Consider the following 24,971-nt stretch of genomic DNA (forward strand, 5'->3'; position numbering starts at 1 on the left):
AAGCGCCAACCTTATTTTGTTTGTTTTCTATCATTGACTTTTCCAACTGCTACTTCTGCAATTGCCACGTCAGGAATGCCCATTCTATCAATGACGTGGCAAAATCCCATCACTTTAGCAAAAGCTCCTGCCGTATGGAGCACCACAGGGCATCCAAATTTTCGGCTTTCGCGCTTTTACTGGGACTCCTCACTCTTAAAACCCCAAGAAAAAGGAGAGAGGAAAAAAGAACTCCCCTCTGTCTTTCTCTACAAATGAAGCAAAGGAAAGGTAGAAATGTGATTTTGTTCTTTTTTGTCTTTATTATCAGAGTCACAGGTGTCTTTCTTTTCTGAGATCTTCCTCTTTCGGTACTACGTATTTCACGATTCGTTTCGTGCTCTTCTCGACTATTCCCCTCTGTTCCTGTAAAAACTGTCTCATTTGCTCGCTAAACTCTCAGTTTTCCCATGGAGTCTCTGACACTCGGTCGTGTACTCTCTTGCAAATTATCCACCAATATATCTCGTAAAGTTTGCAGTTTTATGCCGAGTAAGCAACTGGGTTTTGGTCATTTTTTGAGAAGGAGTTTTAAAAATGTGAAGTTGACGGTTGTAAAATCGGAGGAAAGTGGAAATGGAGGTGAGTTTGGCGGTTTAGCCAACGGCTCTAATTCCAATGCTGTTGAAGAAGAAGAAGAAGAAGAAGAAGAAAAGAAAGAAGACGAAAAGGAAAAGCGTGGTCTTATGCTGGGAATAGACAGGGATGACTCTGGCTCTGTTATTGGCTTGCACTTGATTCCTCCTTCTGGTATTGTCACTTGTCTTCGTTGTTGGGATTTCTTCTTTTATTTGTGTGGTTTTTTTTTTTCCTTCCTTCTCTGTTTTGATACACTACTCCTTGAAACAACCAAATATTATTCAAGATTTCTTTCTTTATAATAAATTATATCTATAAGTCTATTACTTTTAACGTTGCCAGTTAATTATAATATAATGATGATCCTTTGATGATTTTGACTGCTTTTACTTCAGGCGTTTATTTTTTCTCTTTCAATGATTACTAAAACACTTTAAACTCTCCACTTTTTCTTTATGTTTTTAAAGAGAAAGATAAATTGGGTTATTTAATGTTGATACTCCATCCTATGTCTATATGAAGCTGGTTTCTTTATTTTTTTTTTCTTTTTTGATGAAAATCTGGTGCCTTTTCTTTCTTTTATTAATGTTAAAATATATAAAAAAAGGATCTTGGACTAGAAGACTAGAAGTAGAGATCGGCTGATGATTCTAGCTGCAAGTTCCTTTAACACTTGATTTTATTATTATTATTGTAGTTTATGCGTCATTTTGATAGCTGGTAGTGAAACATCGTAAAATCAATCACATGCTCTGCCCCATTGATGGGACCAAGCGAGTACACTTACAGGCGGTGTCAAGTGTCGATCCGCTAAACTGGGCATTTCTCTTTCATCAGGCAAAGTGCAATCGTAGATTTGCGTGCATGTTTTGGTTGAATTCCACGGGCTGGTCCCAGCCATCTATGGAACTGAAATTGACCACTTTGTCATACTTATATAGTATTCCTCTCCGATGGTTAGATTTTGTTTAATTACGTTATTTATTAATGTGCCAAAGCAAAGCTGAGTGAGAAATGGTGATTATTTATTGATGATTCTTGAACTTCTTGCTGGTCAAGATTCATATTAAAGGAACACGGGCTTTGGTAGAATTCGCATTCTATGGTTATTAACTATTCATGGTGGATTCTTCACTGTTATCCACATCACTGTGCATGTGAGTCAACAACTTTCACCTATAAAGGTTACTATTAAAACGTAGGCTATCATTTAAGCCCTGTATGTCGTCCATAAGGTCAAGAAACCAAGAGGTTTTCACGAGGGCATGATATAAAAATTTTTTTTTAAATTGTTTAAAAAAATTTAAGTAAATATTTATATTTTTATTATATTTAATTAAGTATTTATATTTATATTTTGAGTTAAATAAATTTTTATATTTTTTTATTTTGAATCAGATAAGTTTTTATAACTAATAATTGATTTAGTCAAAACATTATTTGTATTTTATATCACATAATGCTGATGTAGAATGCTAAACTATGATAATTGATTATAATGTGGTATGTTGATATATCATAATTGATGATAATATGATATACTAATTTGGCATGATAATATAATTATATGGTATGTTTTATCATCCACATCAATGTCATGTAGTGCTATGTGGATATAAAATGACAAGTAATATTTTTACTTATGGTAATTAATCAATCATGAGTTATAAGGGCTTATTTGACTCGAAATAAAAGTATGAGGACTTGATTGAACGTAATGAAAGAATAAGAGTTCATTTGAATATTCTTAAATAATTTAAGAGTTTATTTGAGCATGATGCCTTTTTACAAATATCTGGCCTCCTAACTAGGCCTTGCCTTGTGAGAATAGTGGTGAACCGATTAATTGGGATATAAAGTTCTACTCACCATGTAGGGGCTATCATATGCAAACTTCTGATTATTTGGAACATTTAAGTACACACATTTTCTCAATTGTCATTGCCAAAGTTGTTCTTTTGATTTAATTTCATTTTTCTAGATAATCCCCTAATGAAAGTTTCTATTTATGTATTCCCTCTAATTGTTGATTCCAGAGTTTACATTATCTCCTAAATCTTGCCACTTTTCTTGACCCACTTAAGTTTGATCTTCTTTGGCTAGTATCTTTAACCATATTTTGTTCTTGAAGATAAAATGGCCTTCTGCTGGCTAACTGCAGTATATTAACTTGAATCCTAGGTGACTATGAAGTCATTGACTCTCATGAAGATGTGACGACTGATACCAAAGAAAAAGATGGGGAAATTGAAGAAGAAAAACCCCAAACCAGAATAACCTACAATATTGTTTTTGTTACTGCTGAAGCTGCACCTTATTCAAAGTCAGGTGGATTAGGAGATGTTTGTGGTTCTTTGCCCGTAGCACTGGCTGGCCGTGGACACCGAGTCATGGTTGTCTCTCCTAGATACCTGCATGGTACCCCTGCAGACAAAAATATTGCAGGTGCTTTAGATATAGATCGGAGCATCAAGATATATTGCTTTGGAGGAGAGCAAGAGGTTGCATTCTTCCATGAGTATAGGGAGGGTGTTGATTGGGTAAGAATCTCTGTTCTAATCTAAAAAGTCTCGCATGAATATGTACATGAGGAGAGATATTAAAGAATTATGTGGGCAATTAACTAAAAGTTTATAACTTTTATTCATCTATTTGTCAAGTTGGTGGAGTGGGAGCAAATTTTAATAATGTGAAGTGGTTTTACTCCATTTTAAGGTATTTGTGGACCATCCTTCTTACCATAGACCTGGAAATCCATATGGTGACAGTCATGGTGCTTTTGGTGATAACCAGGTATACTTCTTTTTCCCTGGTTGTTATTTGCTGAACATGAAATTGCTATTACTTTTCTATTCATTAAATGACAGTCTTTTCTCTTATTTGGCTTTACAGTTTCGGTTTACTTTACTTTGCCATGCAGCGTGTGAAGCTCCATTAGTGCTTCCATTGGGAGGGTATACCTATGGAGAGAAGTGTCTCTTCCTTGTCAATGATTGGCATGCTGGTCTAGTGCCAGTGTAAGATGTTCCCTGCTTATCATTGCATTTTGTTTTCCCCTTTTTATTGGTCTGACTTTATATCTTATTTATTTGCAAGTGTTTGGAACTTGTCAACTTATCAATTAATTAGTTTGCTTCTTCATTCTTAGAGCACTTTATCTTTTTGCTACTTTTCCTAGTGTACTTGTGTGTGTGCTACTATTAATTTCAGCAAGCAATTTACAATTTCCTTTCTTCTGCCTTTCCTTGAATTTGGAATTAAAAAGGAAAGAAATGGGCTGCTTTAAGAATGAGAAACTCTGATTAAATACAAATGTGGAAGCAGGTTGTTCGCCACATCTGCATTAATGATTCTTGCAGCATTCATACTTGTTAACAGAAGAACATACATAGTAGCTTTCCGAAGAGAGATGTATCATCTTTACACTGCTCATGCTGATCATCCCTTATATGATATCTTGGATAGTATATTTTTGTTTGTTTAATGCAGATGATACTTTGGTTGAGAGACAGTTTTTTATTATAGGAACTTGATTCAACATTCATATCATAATCATGTATAAAGTTTGCAATTTTTCTGAGACTCTGGATTTTACATGTTACATTATTCAGGCTTTTGGCTTCCAAATACCATCCATTTGGAGTTTATAAGGATGCTCGGAACATCCTTATAATTCACAACCTTGCTCATCAGGTAGATGCTTTTCTCATGGTTATTCTGTCTTCTTTCTTCTTGATTTTCTCTTTTCCTCATACGCCAATACAGATCTTAAAAACTTGCCTTAGAGGTTTGTTCAGGCTGTAAGACTTGTAAACTGAACTCTTACAAATCATATTGTGCAAGTGCATCCCTGCAATACTAGTTTTAAATATATTTTTTTGTATGAGCAAGGGAGTGGAACCTGCAGCAACCTTTAAGAATTTGGGATTGCCTTCAGATTGGTATGGGGCATTGGAGTGGGTGTTTCCTACATGGGCAAGGACACATGCTCTTGACACAGGGGAAGCTGTCAATATTTTAAAGGGTGCAATTGTGACTGCTGATCGGATACTTACAGTCAGCAAGGTGATTTATTTAACATATTGTGCTATGTTATGGTACATGTACATATAGTCATCTGTTTGGATATGTAATGTTGATAATTTTTTGAATTTTTAAAATGTTATTTAAATGCTATAATTGAAAACTTTTGGTGGTTCCAATTATATATTGTGTGAATCTAACTGAGAAGTCCCAAAATTTTTTCCCACTTGTATTGCTTGTACTGCAATGTCCTGTACTTAATAAGTTTAAATTACTGCTTGCAGTTTTAGTAATTTTAGTAGATGGCTTTAGTCTACTATATATGCTAATTGTAGGGCTATGCATGGGAAATAACAACTGTTGAAGGTGGATATGGTTTACATGAGCTATTAAGCAGTCGAAGGAGTGTTCTGAATGGTACGTGTTCCCTACTTTGTTTATAAGATGTGGCCTTTAAGTTATCTGCCACAACTCTAAAAGGTTTTTGATGTATGCACATGCAAACATGGTGAAGGTTAAATTTCATGCCCAAGTTGCTCCATGACATCCCACTATTGATGGGAACAACATTGAGTAGGACCTTTATCTAGGTCTTAGCTTTGTCCATAAGCTCCTTGCTGGACAAGAATAGGCTATTATAAGAAAATTGCATGCATTGATCATTTGTGGGGGTTTTGGTGTTCTCTAGTCATGTGTATAGTCTCTGATGAAATTAGATGTTTTATAACTGGATACTTCATAAAGATTCAATGATGATCAGGCATTGCGAATGGCATTGACATTGCTGAATGGGACCCATCTTCAGACGAGCATATTGGTTTCCATTACTCTGCTGATGATCTCTCTGGAAAGGTGGTTCATCTCTTGTTTCTAGTATCAGCCATTCATAGTTGAAAAAGTTGCTCTTCTGAATTCTTGTCCCAATCAATTGTAAACTTCAGGTTCAATGTAAGACTGCCCTACAAAAGGAACTAGCTCTTCCAATTAGGCCTGAATGTCCCTTGGTAAGATTTTACTTCCTGTTGGAGTAAACTTGGTAGTGAAAACCTATGCTTTCTTTCATTCTCACTTATGTTGGGATTTAAGATTGGATTTATTGGAAGACTGGACTACCAGAAAGGCATTGACCTGATCCGTTGGGCAACTCCAGAGCTTATGGAAGATGATGTACAATTCGTAAGTGAGTTTTCCATTAACTCTAATAACCTTGATAAGTTCGAGGTAGAATTACTCTGAATTTGTATCATGTATTCAAGGAAGTATTCCTTAAGCTGAATAGCATGGTGACCTGTTTGGTAGTAGTCTATTTTCAATTTTGTAGAGTTAAAAAAACATTTCCCTTATGGAAGGTAAAAGTAGATTTACCCTTTTTGAAAACCATGACTTTGCTGTATAATACCATTCTTCCTTAATACTAATTTTATAGTATAATATCATTCTTCCTCAAATTGGTTTAAAATATGGTGATTTGTTTAAGATAAAAGGGCACAATGTTTCGTTTTTAGAAATGGCCTCTATATGGAATGCAAATCTAGTAGTTGCTGGGCCTTGCTAATTGGGTGCATTACAGATAGGCATCAGTTCTTTAACAGGCATAATCTCATGGCCTCTCTGTGCGTGTTATCATGTTTTCTAGTTATTTTAACTTACAGGAGGACTAATTAGCTTCCAAATTGCTTTAGGTAATGCTTGGCTCTGGGGACCCACTGTATGAGGACTGGATGAGAGCAGCAGAGACAACTTACAGAGATAAATTTAGGGGTTGGGTTGGATTTAATATTCCGATTTCTCATAGGATCACTGCAGGGTAACTGGAAACTTCTTTTTGTTGTTAACATGTTACTAGGGATACAAATAACATATCGTTGTTCTGGAATGAGCAGTTGTGATATACTGTTGATGCCCTCAAGATTTGAGCCCTGTGGATTAAATCAATTGTATGCAATGAGATATGCAACCGTACCAGTAGTTCATGCCACAGGAGGGCTTAGAGTGAGTTAAAACAATAATGAGATTTAGAGCCATTTGCTTTTATCTGGTTTATTAATGTGCATCACATGCCTCTAACTTACTCTTCTTCAGGACACGGTAGAGAATTTCAATCCGTATGCTGGAGGTGGTAATGGTGATGGCACAGGGTATGCAGTCCCCACCTTTTTTGTTGACCTTTCTTTTTCCCTTACTCAGTACAGGCCAAAATTCTTTGTGCAAATGATTATTTTGTGGACAATTTTTTACATAGTATAAAATTTTGTAGTAATCAAGTGTTTAATTAAAATTGAAAAACAAAACTCTATTTAAGATCTCAATTGTGGATCAAATAATCTGTAACATCATCTATAGGTTTTGTTGAAGAATGTAACTGGGTCGATTTTCTCAAGAACTTGATTGTATGTATAGAAGGATGAATATTGTATAAAATTTGAGACTTTATAATGAGACAATGTCAAGCGAAGATAAGTTTGTCTGGTGATTGCTTGCTATACGGAAGTATGATAACTTCTTTTTCCTAGGTGACAGTAACAACATCAACTTCTACACGTATGCCTGCTTGTATTTTCTATAGACAGTGTTTTGTTTGCATGTAGTTTCTCTTATAATGGTTGTCGAATGTTCTGACAGGTGGACTTTTTCTCCCCTTACAAAGGAAAGTATGCTGGAGGTAAGTTAATGTTTAACTGAATTTTACCCTGCAATGGTGGGTCTGTCATTTATCAGCTGCCATTCATTGGTTGAATTCTGGAACTTACTTTTCTGTACCGCAGAATGATCCTATAGTGTTTCTTCTCCATTTCCTGTACCTTTGAATTCTCCTTGCTAAATGGACACACTGCAATTTTCTCTAAGAACTAGTTTGATCTTATTGCAGGCATTAAGAATGGCTATACTGACCTACAGAGAACACAAGTTAACTTGGGAGGGATTGATGAGAAGAGGTTTGCAGAGAGACTGTACCTGGGAAAGTGCTGCCGTTCAATATGAGCAGGTTTTCGAATGGGCCTCTATTGATCCACCTTACATTATGTGAGCCGAAAACAGAAGACAAAATCACAGGAAAAACCCTCAAAAGTCCCAAGACATTCTAATACTCAAGCTCTCACGGGGGCTGTTCATGGCTTAATCAGAGGAAAAATGACGTGCCAGTATAGTGTTTTTTCTGGTCCACATTCCCCTCTGGCTATGAGCTTCCATTACTGTTGCATTGGTTATTCTTTTTGCTGAAAGTATAATTTAGTTTGCAAATGCACTTTTTTTATTCTACATAGCACAAAATTACCGTTGTAATATCTAATATCTATAAACAGAATACTGAAGAAACTATTGCTTTGTGAAATGTTACCCATACCAGACAGAATTACCTTCAAGTGCTATTGTTATGCACCTAGTTTAAAGCTCTACCTTGAAATGCCATAGCTTTCATGGGGAAAACAAGCAGTTGCAGCTATCAGCCCTTGGCCTCCGTGAGAGGGCTTGCTCAGAATCTGCTTTTCTTGTGTTTGTTGCAAGCTAAGGAAAACTTAACAGTGGCGTGCTATCAGGGAAAGGAATGGAACTGAAGTTGAGTTTCTGCAAAGGTATGGTTAATAGCCATGTTTAAGCTTGGTAGGACCAACCCTTGTTGGTTCAGTTGGGTTTGAAACGACACTGCCAAAGTTCTTGCATTGAAGATAAAATAAATTAGAAAAACCAAAAAAATAAATAAAGTATTGGGGGGATTAAATTGAAGGGTTGAAAATGGAACAGCCCCGGGGCCGTCTGAGATTCAGGGCATGTTGGTAATTATATATCTTTCCAAAGGTAATTATTAAACCGCATATCTGCTTACCAAGTTATTGGGAGTTGGGCCGACAAAAGCCGACATTATGAAATTCTTTGGGCATTTCCCGTAATTAGAATCTTTAAAGAAGGGTACTTTGATGAATAAGCGTCGTTATTCTGTTGCTCGAGCTTTTCTATTTTTTTTGTGTGTATTCCAATTTGCAACTATGGATCCAACTGTGTCATTCTTATCCTCCAAACCCTAGCAGAAACATGATACAATCTGCAAAGAGAGGAAAGCAGAAACCAGGAGACAGAAACTTTTCCTTTTCAGAGAGAGAAGCGAAAGCAGAGAGTTTTTCTTTTTTGGGTTTGAGAAATTAGGAATCAAAATCAAAATCAAAGTTGCCATTTGTAAGAAGAGCCCATCAAATGATTTCCAATCCAAATCTGATATTCTATGCCTGCATTGCAAAGGGACCCACAATTCTTGCTGAATTCTCTTCCAAAGAAGAGGGAATCAAATCCTTAGCTCAAAAATGCATCGAAAAAACCCCTCCTTTCCATTCAATGTTCTCTCATACCGTTTCCAAAAGGACTTACACCTTCTTAATAGATGGCCCTTTTGCCTATTTCATCATATTCCACGAGGATCTTGAGAAATCTGAGTCTTTTTGGTTCTTGAATCGCCTGAAATGTGCTTTCGAGGATTTTCTTGAGACTGGTTTGATCGTGGGCACTGATAACATGACCCCGACTTGTCTCCAATCCTATTTCGATCCGATCTTTTCAGAGATAATGGCGTTAGATATGGAGTTGGTAACATCCCCATCAAAAGAGAGTCAAGACCCAAGTTTGGATTCTAACAAAGGGAAGGGAACCGCGGTGGCTCCTCTGTTAGGGAGTCCAAGTAAAGGGTTGAAAAAGAAGAAAAGATTGAGTGGTTTGGAGGTCAACGGAGGTGAGGCTAAAGATGCTGGTGGTGGGATTGGGATGGAGAATAAGGTTGATGTGGCAGATGATTTCAGAGATTTCCCCGTTTCAATGCAAAAAAGTGTTGGGTGTTATTACATGGGTGGGGGTGATAGGCAAAAGGCTAAGCAACTTTGGAGGAAACATGTTTGGGTGGTTTTGATATTGGATTTGGTTGTTTGTGTTACTTTGTTTGGGATTTGGTTAATGGTTTGCAGAGGCTTTCAATGCATTGATGGTTGAAACTTAAGTGTTTGGAATTGTTTTTCTTTCTGTTGTACAATTTGGTGGTCAAAAGTGTGAGTTTGAATGACAAATTCTGTTGACAAGAGAGCATCCGGCTGGTGGACCAAAGAACAGTGTTATGGGAAGTGTAAAAATTGTCATTGTAAGTGTTTGATTTTCTCTCAGTTTTTCAGCTCTGGCATCAACTGCTAATTCTCTTGCGAGTTGTGAACTCTTTTTGTTGATTTCAGAACATCTTATTTTTTCAGTTATTTGGTTCGCAAAATTATATGTAATTGCACCAAAAACTGTTTATACCTACAGGCTATAGATAAACCCTCTGCTGCAATTGTTGCTGGTATTCTTGTCTCTTTAATTGATGAAATATCAGCTTATTGCTTTTACCTTTGCTCCTTGTTGCAATAATATATGTATTTCCTCTTCGAATGTAACAGTTTCCATCTTTCTCTTCACTTTTTCTTTTATGGAATGATTAACCGTTTCATCATTCTGCTTTAATTATTGTGATTTTACCTTTATCACTGGAAATTCTTGGAAAAAGGTTCATATCATTTTTAAGAGAATTATGGACCGTGTGGGTTATACACAAGTAAATAAACTGAAACTGCGTGAGTCCTCTCCATATCAACGTTTCATTGTTTAGGTCTGGAAAATGCCTAAAGGTTTACTCTTTCTACTCGTTAGGTAGCCTAATCCACCCTGGGGTCATCTTTCAACGTAGATAAGAAACACAAAGTTCTTTAAAAAACAAAAAAAAAGAAAAAAGGATTTAAGGAACAATTTGGCATGGTGAAGGAGCAGACAGGGGGGTTGCCTTTGCTAATGGATTACTCCGTACATATGAGGCAAACTTACACTATTAGATTGTAAATTGTTTCAAAGGTTAAAAGTCTGCTGCTATCTTTCTTCCCAACTTGCTTTTAAGAGACATAATTCTAGATTCATTACCGTCTGGAATTGAATTTGTGCTTCTATCAGTACTCCAAATTTCTTCTAGTGTCCAACTGGTTTCCGATTTGCAGCTAGCAGAAGTGCATTCCTCATGACTATTTTCTTGTATGCCTTTAGCTGAGAGAATTTATTCTTTTTAATGGCATTCGGTTCTATGAACTGTCCATTCTCTGTATGGTACCTGACTAACATGGGTATTTCTTCTGCATCAGAATGGTCGATGCCTTATGAAATAGCCAGGTTTCGGTTTTATTAGCAAGAAATATGCTGAGCTTAATGCAACAAGTAACAAGCCTCAATTATCAGTTATGATTCATGCCTCCTTAACCATTGTAAACAAAAATGTCTACTATGCTTTACCCCTTGAATTTTCCTCATACGACTCATTCAGAATCTGCTTAAGACTGGATTGTAGAAGATAACAGCGTAAAATTTGTGGTGCCAATCATTTGCGTACAGGGTTCAAGTTCTTGGGAGAACAGAACTGACAAAAGGTCGGGGATGCATTTTGTCTTTGGACGGTTAAAGCTGTGGCTATGGGGTGATACGGACAGGGATGCCTGGAAGTTAGCAGTGAGTTTGATTTATCATCTTGTCTTGAATCTAAACGTCATCCAATCAACATCATAAATGTTTCTCGTACAATTTGATAAGATCATGAAACTCATTTCCCTGTCTCGTTCCTTGGCAAGAATCTTTTACTCGAGAATATGGCTAGGGGCGCTGAATCGAGAGTAAGACTCTTCATTCCGTGGTCGTATTAATGTAGCGGGCTGCAGCTATTTCCATCACATTTTTACCTGTCGCACTTTCTCCTTTTGAGATGTTCCCAAAATAAATATGTTGAGATTTTTATTTCAAGTCCACTCAGAAAAAGAGAAAGTGACGTTGGGAGTGGAGTTCACTAGAGCTGGATTCAGCAATCAGCACGCTTCCCTGCAATCCTTGCCACAATTTGGTGGGCCAATTGTTGTTAAACAATGCTGTACAAAGGGTATCGGTATTTCTAATCAAATAATGAAACATCCACATGCTCTTAGAGGACTTGTCCTACGAGACAAGGGACAGTTGAATTTCACATGAAAATAATATGCGGTTTCCTTTTAATAACTGAAAAAAGTTTGTTATTACCTGTCACTCGCTGGCTTATTGACACGTGGCATCTTTCAAAGAATCAGTAAATTATTAAATTTGAGAGATGGTTAGATATGAGAGGATAGAGAGGGGTTGGCCAAAAAGTTCCTCTGCCACCACTCCCACCGCCAATTTTGAAGGAGCCAGCCGAGACACAGCCGACAAAGCTGACCAATTTTGGTTTATATTAAATTACTTACTTCATTTCGTAACAGATTGCCTGCATTGACGCTTGGTTCTAGCTAGCGTTGTGATTGTAGAATATTGTATTCTAGTATCGAGTAATAACTGGAAAAAAGGCTTGTTCTCGTAAATCGTCAATCCTTTGAAGTAGAATTAGAAGCAAGAAGGGTGAAAAACGGCAGAACAAGCAGCCAACAATTCAATCAAGAGCAGTTCAGCTTCGATTTCATTATTATTTGCCAACATGTACGGACACCATCCACGCTTTTCAACAGCACAGCACGTGAACTAAGGGTGGGGGTTAGCCAATGAAGGTTTACCAGACGCTCTACGTCTTCCATACGGTGCCAACGAACAGCAATCCACCTTGGGACCTCTGATGTTTCGTGCATGAATCATGCTCCCATTTCATTATTCTCGTCTCAAAGTTTGGCACCTTGATATTTGCTTAAACCCTGAAACAATCAACTCAGACGACAAAATCTGGTAACACCTACACAGGACCAAGTTTGCTCTTATCGACCAATATGAATTTATACATTGCTCAAAGCAAACTGAAAATTTTGCAAGAACAATATTCTATAAGAAAAATAAAGGTTCAGAAAATGTTCCTAAAACCAAAAACCACCAGTAATTTGGTTTGAAAGAATACTTCATAAAAGAAATATGACCAACTACTTATCAGCTTTACCCACAGGGGGTGAGCTTTTTATTGCCAGCACCTCGAGGATTATCATCTTTCCAATCATCCCATGCTCTTGCCTTCTCTTGGGCAGCATCATCGTCTTCATCATCTTCACTTGGTCCCAACTTTGGGCTGTCCTTATACCATGCCGAGTTGGCTTCTTCAAACATTTTTGCATTCCTCTCCTGCCATTTATTCATCATTTCCATCTCCCTCAGACCAGCTTCCTCGATACTCATGGTTGGCATCCTAAAACAAGATAATTGGATTAGCAATAGAAAACAATATATTCAAGAAAAAACAATGTTTTTCTTTACACAAGATCAAAACCAGTATGTGCCCATTATCAAATGTTTACCTTGGCATAACGTGACAAGATGTTTAACAAGAGAATTTAACACTCGAACCCCTCCTTCATCCCAGACAATAAAACAGAATGTAATTAAAAGTAGTATACCAGGACAGGGATTTACCTATGACCAGGTTGGAAAACCTGTGCTGCCATCCTTTGCCTCTCATTTGTAAGGCTTCCACCAATAAGGCTTTGTGGTCCAAAGATCATCGGCTGGTGTTTGTGATCATGTGCCTGTGAAACATTTGCCCTTCCTTCTATAACATCTTGAGCAAATGTTGCACATGTGATAGGTGGTGCAGGTTTAGTATATCGTGCACGAGCTGCAGCATCACGATGCCAGGCCTCGGCTTTCTTGGTGCGATCATCAAGGATAGCCTGAGAAAATCCCTTTTCCCCTTCCTGAAATACAAGTAAAAAAGGAAATGCTATCCATTTATATTCACAAAAGAAACTGATTCATTAGGCATTAACTTACGAAATCTGAGCAAAAAACTAAGAAATGATTACGATGAAAATGAGCTCACATCCATTTATAATCCTCTTTCAACACAAGTTACCAAAGAAGATGACCATGCGCTGGCATTAGCTATGCACAACAAGTTGAGCACTGTTATCTAATCAGTGTCATGGTTGGTATTTGAGATGATGAAAAAATTATAATGGATTGAGTAATGTTTATCATTTAAACAACAATATTATGTTTCAGGTGATGTAGTTAAAGATTTCCAGCAATTTATCGAAGAATTTCCAATTTTCTCCAATGTCAATGGCCTTGGTATGGTAGCAAGCTTAGAGAACAAAGGCAAGGACTAACAGAACTTTAATGTGGTAACAAATTTACTGAACTTATCACAAAAAATTATTTAACTAACCAATCTCTTAAGAGGGGTGAACAGTGTCAATCTTGGAATTGTACATTTATATGTCACCTTCCAAGGCTCAACATCATAAAATATTTGCCTTTCAAAAAAAAAAACATCATAAAATATTTAACTCAAGTAATGCTTTACACCTCCTAAGTGGGGTGTATACTGTCAATCTTCAAGTAGTGATTTACTCAAAGCTTTATACCTTCCGCTGGTGAAAATTTTCAGCACAACCCATCAACAAAAAGTTCACAAGGCAGAGAAGTAAAATCTTTCAGGAAAAAACACAAATAATGAATACAAAGTTAACCTACAGATCATTTAAGCAGATCAATACCTTTAGTTGTTTTTCCTTTATGGCAGAAAGCATTTCTTCTTCCTTCTTTAGCATTTCAAGCAGATCAAAAGCCTACAAATGCAGTCATGTGGCAGAGAGTGGTATGAAGATATCACTATCATGGAAAAGAAATTTAAAGCTTGTACATGGCAGCTTTTATTGATATATAAGACTAACCTTACAAATAGCCAACAAGATAGTTGTAAGCCAAGCCTGCTCAAGGGCAATGTCATTATTTTAGAGAAACCAAAAAGTTTTGTGAAACCTAAGAAGCACAACTAATAACTTCAACAATAAGCACCAGGCATATCATGTCAATTTCAATGCATAACACATTTCTTGTGAACACAAAATAACCAAATTAATTTTCAATGTCAGCTACAGGCTTCATGAAAATGAAAAGGACCACCATCATAATTTTAAGTAAAGAAAAAGGACGAAGGCCAATATTTCCTTTGCTGCATACCAAGGCCAACAGGCCTAGCGTAGTTGTAATTCCCAATAGGGTCCTAGCATTATCCAGTAGGAAAATATAACACCTCAGACGAAAGAATACCAACACTCATATGCAGAGTCATAAAACCTCCAATTATAACTTAGCAAAGTATAACCTCACACACAACATTTCAAACTGCTAGATATCACAGTTACATAGAACATAATTACAATTCTTGCAAGAAATTGCTTATGAGCTATGACAAAACATAAAAGCACAAGAAATAAAGAAACAAACAATTTAGATGGAACTATCTTATGAATAGCCCTAACTAAACCTTCACAAGCACAAGAAGCAAATCAACAACAAGCAAATTCAAAAGAAACCTTCTTAAATAGTAGGCTTAACTAAAGCTTCCTGGTTTTATGAGATAATTGATAAAACATTTGCTCGAGGTTCACTGTGCACCAATTCATGCAATACCTCCCACATGTTTTGTGTATATACAGATATTCCTATGATAAAAATATCAAGTTTGGCATCTAACAGGGAAGTCTTAACAATAATGCTCTATCAAAGAAGAGGTACTTTAAAAGGTATTTTATGCAGACAACTAACCTCCCGTTCCTCCTCCCCGTCATCATCCTGCTCATCCTCCTCTCCAGCCTCAACAGGAGTGGATAAGGCAGCTGCTTTGGTTGAACGCCCGCGCCGTTCCTTCCGCTCCTTTATTTCTGTCAGCTTTGCTTCTGCAGCTCTTTGGCGTCTGAACCGAGCAATCTGGATACAAGCACAAACATAACTCACATGCACCACAACAACATTTCCATTGCAAATCAACAATCCAGAATGCATCCAATAATAACAAAAATTCATGCTATTAGCAAGAATCCATAACTACCTTTAAGGCTCTTCGATCAGCAAAAGAATTTGAAGCTCCTTGTGCAGAAGCTTCCAACTCTTCCTGTGGTACAAGTTCCATTGCCTCACAAAATGAAATGAATTCCTAGAACATACCACAATTTCTATAAGTTCCAATTGACGTACAAGACGAATGATCCTAACAAGTTGAAACAGATTTAAAATTAAAAAAAAAAAACAGTAATCAAACAACATTATTAAATATCATCTCTAATGCTAAACTTTCATAATAAGCTTTCAACCACGCTTTTCTTCATGTTATGAACTAAATTTACCTTCAATTTTGACTGCGAAGTCTTGAGAATCTGTATTCTGTCATCCTGCACAAGCTTTTCCGTCAGCTCTGCAAGATAAAATGGCACCTGTAATGCAAAACAACAGTTAGAACCTGCCTGTTACAGAATAATTAAATTATAGCTTTGAATATTGTCATCAAAATATTCCAAAAACGAACACTCCAAACTTATTTAAGGAAAAAATAAGTAATTACAGAAATATTATAAATGCAATAGAAATAAAAATTTCAAACAAAACTTAATGAAGATACTAAGTACTATTTATGAAAAAGAAAGGGGAATTAAAATAATCATGATTACCAGAAGGTACTTGAGATTGGTGGTGCTGATGTCATCTTTGGTCTCATTAGATGAGAAAAGCCCCAGCTTGCTTATCATGTCCTCGCACTTCCCCAGTACCTCGGATCCTTTCTTTACCAAATCCTGTGGACCCATGAAATTCGCATTTATCAGATCAGAGAGCTGTGAAGGAACATTTAAATCAAGCATGAGAAGGACCATACCTGATCAGCACCGGACTCCGTGGCCGTTATATGGATCTTACGAGCTTGTTCGAAGAGAGCCGGTAACGGCATATCCTCCATTTTGCCTTCACCCATAGGTGACTCTCTCAAAACCCTAGAGTTTACACCAATTCAACTTCGAAAAAGAATAAACAAAAACGAAAATCTTGAATTGAATCAGTAACGATGATATTGAATATAAAGAAAATCACAAGGATACGAATGAAAATTTTAGTTTTCCTAACAGGAAAAAAACAGAGGAGCAAGCTGAGAATGGAACTTGAAGGAGAAGTAGAAGGGCACACCGATCGGTGAAAGCATTTTTATAGGAGGCTATTGTGTGGATAGCGTCATCGCATTCCCATGGGCATCTCCTCCCAAAATTCGCCACGTCACCTATTAAAATGGATATCAGAAATCTAGGCCGTGGAATTCCCTAGTTTTCATTTTCGAATGCAATATCTTGTAAATATATTTTATCATTAAATAAATTAATTTCAAAAGCTAAAAATCAAATTTAGATATTGCAGTGGGTGAGGATTTTCTTCGTTGTTAAAATTAGTGGACAAGTTCCTTATTTGATATATTTTAAAAATATATTTTAAAAGAATACTCTTCGTTATGAAAAAGTAATTGAAATATGTAATACTTTTATTATAATTTGACAACACATATATTCTAAAAAAAATCTAAAGTTAAGATTTGTCTACATCATTTTTATATTAATTTTCTGTTACCTTCTTACTTAATTTAAGGTTATAAAAATTTTAATTTAAATTAATCACTTATTAATAGCGAGTCCTTACTAAATTAATCTATAATTGCAATTTTTAATAATCTCCAATTGAGTAAAATGATAGTGACAAAATTAGTTAAAAAACAAAATTTGATATGAGTAACCTTAATTTTATATTTATTTAAAATAAAGGGAAATTTAATAAATAGTGATGAAAATGAAATAGTGTGTTAGAATTAGGATAAGATACGAGTACATACACAATAATCCTTTCTCCCTTGGATTAGATCGTTTTTCCACCGGCGGTGGGAGCTTCTAGAGTCTACCAGAAAGGCTTGGATTCGCCGCCGCAATGCCACGTCGCTAGTTTCACCAAATGTCATTCAACCCTGCATATATTGCTTTTTCTTTTTTCCCAATCATTACATTTTATGTATTTTGCATGATTACTATAATTTGACAATTTTGTTACAAAAAATTCTGAATTTTGAAAAAAAAAATTTCAATCTAAAACTATCACATTCCAAATTTAAAGAAGGAAAAATCAATATTCTAACATAAAATTATAAGAATATATATAGTTTGATAATGTTTAAAATTGAGATTATAAATTTCAATTTTCAAATCTTAATATCTAGTAAAATAAATAAATGATGGAAAAGAAAATTTATTTTAGTTTATACTTTATGATCATATATAACAAGTAGTCAATTATATTTACTATACACTACAACTCAATGGATTGCTCAAAAATTTGTAGCCGAGGACGTTGCTATTCTAATTTGATTTAAGGATGTTAATAGGTAAATATATTTGTTATTTTTAAAATATTTTGTTTTAAATTTATTATTTAATAGAGTACCTAAATCTTATAAATACTTTATTAAATTTTGATTTTTTTTCCAAATTTGTACCAAAATATCCTTATTAAATATTTGAACTCACTAAATAGCTTATAGAATAAATTTTAAATCAATTTTTATGTATATTATTAATGAAAATCAAATTATTAAATTAAAATTAGTTCATAAAAAATAAATTAGTTGTGTAAAAAAAATAAATTTTAAAATTATATTTAGCGCCTGTTTGATCCTGGTTTTTTTCAACTTATCTACATTTTAAAAGTAAAAGGCAAACCAAATATGTTTTTTGAAAAATTCTTAAAAAAAAAAGTAATTTTTTTGAAAGAACAAAATTTTTCAAAAAAGAGCTTCAAGGAAAAACTTTCTCTTATTTTCTTTAAAAACATATCAATTTTTCATGAAATACTCATCTCTCAATCAACTCCCTCTCCTCTCCTTCTCTTTACAAATTACCATTTTTCAATGTAAATAGTGATCTCCTTTTCTTCTACCTCTCTATAAAAAAACTATTAAAAAACAAAAGATCTAACAACAAAATATCAAAATCTTGAATTTTTTATTCTTATAAATATTAAGAGAAAAAAAAATCTAAAATTCAAAACTGCATTAAGATACTATTTTAAAGTTTTTTCTATTTTTCTCTAAAAATAATTTTAATATTAAATACATTGTTTCCTTTTTTCTCTCATTTTTTTTGATAATTGAAGTATTATAGTCCAATTGTTTGCTAAATCAACAAAAATCTAATATTATTGTTACTATACAAGCTTGAAAGTTATTTCGTTTCTTTATTAATTTATTTGATTTTAACATCTGAAATTATATATAAACTTGAAGTATTACGTTATAACTTATTAAGTGTTTGAAGATGATATGAATATCTTTTATGGTAATTTTAATTAAAATTATAACTTATATAATTTATTTTGTTAAACAGTTTTAATTTAATTATAAAAATTATTATTTTTCATAAAAACTTTATAATAGCTTTTAAATTAAAAAAAAAACTAAGCCAAATAGGTTATTAAAAAATTAATAAATTTTAGTAAGCATTAAATTAATTAAAAAAATTATAATAAAAAATATATATAACTAAAATTAAATATTAAAAATTAATATTTATAATTAAATTCGAGTAGTGGACGTGTTAAGCGTACTACTTAAACACGTAACAAATAACAATTTAACCACTCAAATTTAATCAGAATCTTGAGCTGTCAATCAGATTAAATAATATACAGTAATCAAATAATACAAGATAATTGATTATAAAATACTCATTATTGTCCCTAATTTGATTATGTCAATGAAATGGATTGATCTAGTATGGATTGGAAAACAATGGAACACCAAATTAAGAAATCCGAGCTGGGGTTAAACCCAAAGTCATAAGAAATGGACCCTACAATCATGTGCAGAGCTGGCCCATTACAGTGATTTCATGGCCGATTGCTCACCGCGGGTGAAATAGGGCCCTTCATATTATTCACTGCCGTTTTCTCGTGTTCAGACTTTTACACGCTTTATTGAGCAAAACCCCACATGGAAACGTTTTAAGGCTGAAGGATGACATCTCTTATTCTCGTCCTTGAACAGCAGGCCGTCAAGTCTCCATATTTCCTTTTTTAAAGTCCCATTTTTCCACGCCTCCGTATCAGACAGCTGCTGCTGCTGCTACTACATTTAGTTCCATCCCCATTTCTACCAATTTTGTACCGTAAGAACATGATATGTTTTGATGAGATTGGGAAGTTGATTGACTTTTTTGTTACCATACAGATCAAGTGTGAAGAACAAAACAATAGCAACAGCTCTTTTAAAGAATTTTCACTATGATTATTGAACAAGAATTTCGGGATCAATTATTGAATACTGGACAATATTAGTACAGGTCATTTCAGACCGGAGGGATCCACATCGAGTTGATCATTAATACCAAATCCACGGTGGGAACCGGGTGCTGTGCTCTTAGCTGCCCCACTTAACTCAAACTCCTTTGTGTATTCTTTCAATTTTATTCTTCTTTATTGGTTGCTTTGTGCATAATCAAAAGAATTCAGTACTTGGTTACTCCAAATTCCAAGAGCAGATCTTGGCTTGGGTTATTATAATTAGAATTATGGGATGGTCATTTTGCCTTGTTTACTTTTCACAAAAACAGGTTAAACACAAAGGGGTTTGCACATCCTTTCCTCAACAAGTTCCTGCTTTACAGGTGTCTCAACCAAGGCAGCAAATAGAAGGGGCCTAACGGCTCTGGACCCATGAAGAACTGGCTTCTTAGGTGCCTTCATTATGACGTTTATGAATTTGACAGCGACATTCTTGATTGCCCTCTTTGTTTACACAAAATGCTCCTCACCACCAGTTTTTTGCCCACTAGCCACTGGGAGCTTTCAACAGGTATTAAATTCTATCTAATTGGATGGAGGGGTATCTTTCATGAGGAAAATATTCTTGGGTTCTTAAGGAACCAATTGAATCGTTTAAAAAATTGCGTTTTCCTCATTTTTGGCAGTAATTTCATGAGTATTGACTGTCAGGTGTAATGTTCAAGATTTCTGTTTTTTTTAACACTTGTAGTAGGTTAAATTATGGTAATATATATGACTTGATAACGTGGTCCAGGCAAAATACTTACTTGGTTTATAGTATTTTATATTTTTTTATATAATCCAATATATTGACTGATTTATTATAGGTTGGTAAGAGTTGTGATCCAAAGTCGCACAATATCTTTCTCATATGGTCTTAAATTATTGATAATGAAGACAAAATACTTCACATTTTCAAGCATTCTATTTTCTAGGCTAAGGACACACTCTCTATCAAGCTTTGATAACCGGAAAAGTGCTTTCAGAACTATTTTTGTAGCCTTTTCCAGCAATATTCCCCTTTTGATACCTATAGAAAAAAAGCAAACTTTTGAGCAGTTTTTTTTTAGATAAATTATTATTCTATGCATTACAGTTTCAAACAATAATTCTATATACTTTTTAAAGTGAATGACACTCTGGAAACAATAATATATTTCCAGGATTGGTATAGTATATTTTCTTCAACTCTTTTTCCTCGTTACTTGTTTGTTAGTAATGGTGACAAACCACCAGGAATCTAGAGTTCTTGCTTCCCATTTCGGTCGTGACTCATTATCGGAGCTGAAGAAGGAATAGATGAAAAAGGCTGATGGGAAAGGCAAGTGGGGTTATCAGGTGTGGGTCTGTCACTGAAAACCAGGGGGCAAGCCTTTCTTCCGTTCTGTAAAATGCTTTGTGCTTTTTAACTGATTCTGGCAGAGTTTAGACACGTGTAAAAACACATGCTTTTGGTATTCCCTGATCATTTATGATGGATAACTTCCAAATCAAACTGGTACTTGAAATTTTCTGCAGTTGGGTTTTGCTAGCCCCTTGAAAAGATCTTTATGGAAAACCAACGTTGGTCTCTCTAGGCGAACAGAAGTTTTCCCATAAGAGTTGTGGCCTCTGGTTTGAGTTGGAGAAGGCCTTTCAACCTTTTTGTTCTTGTAAGTTTTACATTATTTTGTCATGGATTGTACAGTTGAGAAGGTTTTTGTGCGCTAACTATGTAGGGTACTATTGTTCCTCCATTATTGTAATGCTTTTTGTATTCAATTATTTGTACTAGATTACCGTGAATATATGTTTCTCTTTTAGTTCTAAATAATTTATGTCTAAATTTATATAAGTGGTTCCATTTCGTAGGTGTGAATTCTGTCCTGTTGAAACAGAGAATGCCTCGAATTTCAGTTTTCTTTCTTGTATTAATTATTTGTTTCTGCTCCTTGATTTCACCTCTCAATTTGATTTCTAACTTCCCTTTTCTACCTACCATTCCCAAAGGTGAAGAAGCAAGTTCCTAAGCAATGGATGAGAAGGGAATCTCTGGGTCATATCTAATTATCTCGGAAGAGAAAAGTGACAGCTTGTATCCAATGTATTTTGGTGTTTCTTGTGCTTTTTTTGCTCTCAGACTCCTCACGGGACCTGAAAAGGAAGATGAGAAATGGTCTGAATTACGAGATAAAATGCTTCAAGGAAGTGCTCAACTCTTGGGATTGCTAGTATGGAGAATCCAGAGAGAAGAAGCCAATCTAGCAAAGTGCGAGCTTCACCAGAAGCTTGAGACCGCTGAGAAAGAGATTGAGGAGTTAAAGAAAAGGAGACATGAAGATGCAAAAGCAAATGAGAAGGTTGTTGGCATCTTTGCATCTCAAGAGCAGGGGTGGTTAATTGAAAGAAAGAAACTTCGGCAGCAGATTGGAGCTCTGATAAATGAATTGAGAGTCCTTGAGAAAAAGAAAAATGAAGAAATTGCTGGCTTGAGTAAAAAATTCAATGAAATGGAGCTCTTGGTGGAGTCTAAGGATAAGGTAATTGAAGAAATGGAGCAGAAGGGGAAGGAATTAGAAGAAAAGGTAATGAAGTTTGAAAGTATTGCTGAAGAATTGAGAGAAACTGCACAGCGTGAAGCTCAGGAGCATTGTACTGAGCTTTGGAAGCACAAAACCGCCTTTATTGAGATTGTGTCCAATCAACGGCAACTTGAAGCAGAGATGGGGCGAGCCTTTAGGCAAGTTGAAGCTACAAAGCTGGAGCTTGATTCAGTCCTAGAGCAAAAAGAGGAGTCAGTATTATTGGCACAAAAATTGTCCATAGAAATTACAAAAATACGCAAGGATTTGGAGCAGAAAGACAAGATTTTGTCTGCAATGCTAAGGAAATCGAAGTTGGATACGGCAGAAAAGCAAATGCTTTTAAAGGAAGTTAAAGTATCAAAGGCAAAGAAGAAGCAAGCTGAATTAGAGACAGAAAGGTGGAAGGCAGTCTCTGAGTCCAGACATGAGAGACATTCATTGAAGGGTATGTTTGCTAAACAAGCCAGTGCAAAATTGGACGTTTCCTCTGGTGTCAAAGAGGTGTCAAACTCTGGCAAAACCAGATCACAGCCGATTGATCTTGTTTTCGAATATGACTATTCAGATTTGAGAACAGACCCAGAAGTCTTTTCTCCTCTTCCTGATTGTCACTCTCCAGAAGCGAATGAGGAATTGGGTGAGAACAATTTCTCTATTATTCTCTTGTTTCACCATAAAAACGTTTTCCTGATGGCTAGCATTGTGTGTGAATAGTTATAATATATGTCTTCCATCTATTCTGTAGGTATGTTTTATGAGATCCACTCAAATGCTTAACGTATTAAGATCAGTATCATTTCTGTATTAGATTTCTCCCTTTTTTTCAATTCTGTGTTTTTATCCCATTTCTGTCCTTGCATTTGAAGTAGTGACAGCTGATGTCAAAAGGTTGGAAGGTTGGGTTCGAGCAGAAGCAGAAAAGTATGCAACTGTAATTGAGAAGAGGCATCACTTGGAACTGGATGCTTTTGCAGAACAAATGAGACTGAAAGATGAGAAGTTAGAAGCTTTTCGTTGGAGGCTGCTGAGCATGGAACTAGAATCGAAGCGGCTGCAGTCCCATGTCGAAGGACTGAACCAGGATGTGTCACAGCTCAGACAGGAAAATATGAAATTGGAGGCCTTGCTACTGGAGAGAGAAGAAGAATTGGATTCCTTGAAGGAGCAGTTTGCGTCACAATTAAAGCCTCTGAGTTGTCAGAAGACTAGCCTATTAAATTTATCACTGCATGAACCAGCATTAACACATGATTCCTTCTGGCCCAAGGTCAAGTTTATCAAGAAAAAGTCAATTGAGAGGGAGCAAGAAACAAAAACAAGTTTGCTAGATAGGCCTCAAGAAAGACATGCCGAGAAAGAAGAGGTAAACCCATCTTACAACGACTCCAAGAACATCAGATTGATAGTCCAATCACCTGACAAGGAGTTTGAAGAAGGGAGAGATATTTCCAACCTAGGTCCAACTCAAAAAGAAACTAATGGTTCAGTGGAAGTCGATTCTGCTGACAAGTCAGCATTACCTGGTCAGTCGTTGGGTAAAACCAAAAATACCCCCTGGAGGATGGATCTTCAAGCTCTTGGAGTTTCTTACAAAATCAAAAGGCTGAAGCAGCAGCTTCTTATGGTTGAGAGGTTAACAGGAAAGCAAGAAAGTGGAGAGGATACGGAAGGCGATGACAATGGGATGAAAGGCTTCCTATCGTTGATATCTTTGCTAAATAAACAAGTCAGCCGCTACCTGTCCCTTCAAGGGAAGACTGATGATCTCTGTAAGCGGATGGTAAGCTCAGATTGATTTCTAATTTTGTGGATGTTGACTTGGCTTTTACTGATCTCAATATCTTTCACTGGTGATCAGCAACTCTTTTTCTACGCAAATTTTTGAACATTTTCTTCTCTATTTGTTGTTAATCACCAGGTTCAAAACTAATTTAGAAAATGAAATAAAATGGTATTTCTTCATTTACTTTACAGTTTCACTGGCATGTATCAGTATTTGCTAGTCAAATAGATTGCTATGTGCTTATCATCATCTTTAACTACAATTTTCAGCATGACAATGATATAGACACGAGTCAAGGAGACTGCAGCACTAGAAAAAAGAACGGAGATACTAAAACACTGGAGCATTTCCTGGAGGAGACATTCCAGCTGCAGAGATACATGGTTGCAACAGGTCAAAAGTTGATGGAAGTTCAATCCAAAATAGCCTCTGGGTTCATCGGGGTGGAGCTAGACAAGTCAGCCACCTTTGACATGAAGCGTTTCGCTGATAATGTTAGATCTCTATTTCAGGAAGTTCAAAGAGGTCTTGAGGTTCGAATAGCTCGAATCATTGGAGATCTTGAAGGGACATTGGCTTGTGAGGGAATGACACATTTTAGAAGGTAGTAATAATAATAATAATATATATATATATATATATATATATAGGTGAAGCTCAAAATTAGAGTTCCATGTCATGTGTCTGCTGAATTCTGTATTCCAATTTTTGTATATACAAATTCCTAATACAATTTACTAAAACATGAATGGCCTGAATTTTACGTTTTGTCCATTTCAAATCATAAAAAAGATGTAACTGCGAGGTAGTTATAGATAAAGAGAAGGCTTAATACATAAAAAAAATTTTAAATTATACATAATTAT

General features: G+C 35.5%; 4 protein-coding genes across 6 annotated transcripts; 3 read left to right on the forward strand and 1 right to left on the reverse strand.

Moving 5' to 3' along the window:
- The first annotated feature begins 228 nt into the window (after positions 1–228).
- SS1 (glycogen/starch synthase, ADP-glucose type) lies at positions 229–8,006 on the forward strand. 2 transcript variants are annotated; one of them, XM_007039008.3, is made up of 15 exons: positions 229–789; positions 2,800–3,158; positions 3,334–3,411; positions 3,511–3,635; positions 4,230–4,311; positions 4,510–4,683; positions 4,977–5,058; positions 5,402–5,493; positions 5,583–5,645; positions 5,728–5,817; positions 6,324–6,448; positions 6,525–6,633; positions 6,724–6,779; positions 7,264–7,303; positions 7,511–8,006. In XM_007039008.3, exons 1-15 carry the CDS (start codon positions 450–452, stop codon positions 7,667–7,669), a joined length of 1,974 nt encoding a protein of 657 aa, XP_007039070.3. In that variant the 5' UTR covers positions 229–449; the 3' UTR covers positions 7,670–8,006. The 2 variants fall into 2 exon arrangements, 1 of the variants encoding a protein (XP_007039070.3); XR_016025111.1 differs by lacking the exons at positions 7,264–7,303; positions 7,511–8,006 and having other exon boundaries at positions 6,324–6,402.
- A 491-nt stretch (positions 8,007–8,497) lies between these two features.
- LOC18605780 (SNARE-like superfamily protein) lies at positions 8,498–10,044 on the forward strand. Its single transcript, XM_007039010.3, has one exon. The coding sequence runs from the start codon at positions 8,833–8,835 to the stop codon at positions 9,613–9,615; it is 783 nt and encodes a 260-aa protein (XP_007039072.3). The 5' UTR covers positions 8,498–8,832; the 3' UTR covers positions 9,616–10,044.
- Positions 10,045–12,084: 2,040 nt separating this feature from the next.
- TAP46 (2A phosphatase associated protein of 46 kD) lies at positions 12,085–16,575 on the reverse strand. The gene is made up of 9 exons (XM_007039012.3): positions 16,286–16,575; positions 16,083–16,205; positions 15,762–15,848; positions 15,467–15,571; positions 15,184–15,345; positions 14,307–14,342; positions 14,130–14,201; positions 13,045–13,325; positions 12,085–12,820 (listed from the first exon to the last, which is right to left on the reverse strand). The coding sequence occupies exons 1-9, from the start codon at positions 16,379–16,381 to the stop codon at positions 12,574–12,576; spliced, it is 1,209 nt and encodes a 402-aa protein (XP_007039074.3). The 5' UTR covers positions 16,382–16,575; the 3' UTR covers positions 12,085–12,573.
- A 4,101-nt stretch (positions 16,576–20,676) lies between these two features.
- Positions 20,677–24,863, forward strand: LOC18605783 (Ribonuclease P protein subunit P38-like protein). 2 transcript variants are annotated; one of them, XM_007039013.3, is made up of 4 exons: positions 20,677–21,410; positions 21,748–22,959; positions 23,189–24,102; positions 24,375–24,863. In XM_007039013.3, exons 2-4 carry the CDS (start codon positions 21,771–21,773, stop codon positions 24,711–24,713), a joined length of 2,442 nt encoding a protein of 813 aa, XP_007039075.3. In that variant the 5' UTR covers positions 20,677–21,410; positions 21,748–21,770; the 3' UTR covers positions 24,714–24,863. The 2 variants fall into 2 exon arrangements, with proteins under 2 accessions (XP_007039075.3, XP_007039076.3); XM_007039014.3 differs by having other exon boundaries at positions 23,192–24,102.
- Positions 24,864–24,971: the final 108 nt, after the last annotated feature.

The sequence above is a fragment of the Theobroma cacao genome, chromosome 3 (genome assembly GCF_053813885.1).
Source record: "Theobroma cacao isolate CCN51 chromosome 3, ASM5381388v1, whole genome shotgun sequence".
In the NCBI taxonomy this organism is placed as follows: Eukaryota; Viridiplantae; Streptophyta; class Magnoliopsida; order Malvales; family Malvaceae; genus Theobroma; species Theobroma cacao.

What these genes read in the sequence shown, in the direction of transcription:
- SS1 (XM_007039008.3), top strand. Translation starts at nt 450, where the DNA reads ATGGAGTCTCTGACACTCGGTCGTGTACTCTCTTGCAAATTATCCACC. An exon ending in GCACTTGATTCCTCCTTCTG is followed by an intron (nt 790 to 2,799) that starts GTATTGTCACTT and finishes CTTGAATCCTAG; the next exon opens with GTGACTATGAAGTCATTGAC. An exon ending in TGGAAGATGATGTACAATTC is followed by an intron (nt 5,818 to 6,323) that starts GTAAGTGAGTTT and finishes AAATTGCTTTAG; the next exon opens with GTAATGCTTGGCTCTGGGGA.
- LOC18605780 (XM_007039010.3), top strand. Translation starts at nt 8,833, where the DNA reads ATGATTTCCAATCCAAATCTGATATTCTATGCCTGCATTGCAAAGGGA.
- TAP46 (XM_007039012.3), bottom strand. Translation starts at nt 16,381, where the DNA reads ATGGGTGAAGGCAAAATGGAGGATATGCCGTTACCGGCTCTCTTCGAA. An exon ending in CTGATCGAAGAGCCTTAAAG is followed by an intron (nt 15,346 to 15,466) that starts GTAGTTATGGAT and finishes GCTTGTATCCAG; the next exon opens with ATTGCTCGGTTCAGACGCCA. An exon ending in GTTTTCCAACCTGGTCATAG is followed by an intron (nt 12,821 to 13,044) that starts GTAAATCCCTGT and finishes ATCTTGTTTTAG; the next exon opens with GATGCCAACCATGAGTATCG.
- LOC18605783 (XM_007039013.3), top strand. Translation starts at nt 21,771, where the DNA reads ATGGATGAGAAGGGAATCTCTGGGTCATATCTAATTATCTCGGAAGAG. An exon ending in AGAAGCGAATGAGGAATTGG is followed by an intron (nt 22,960 to 23,188) that starts GTGAGAACAATT and finishes TTGCATTTGAAG; the next exon opens with TAGTGACAGCTGATGTCAAA. An exon ending in ATGATCTCTGTAAGCGGATG is followed by an intron (nt 24,103 to 24,374) that starts GTAAGCTCAGAT and finishes TACAATTTTCAG; the next exon opens with CATGACAATGATATAGACAC.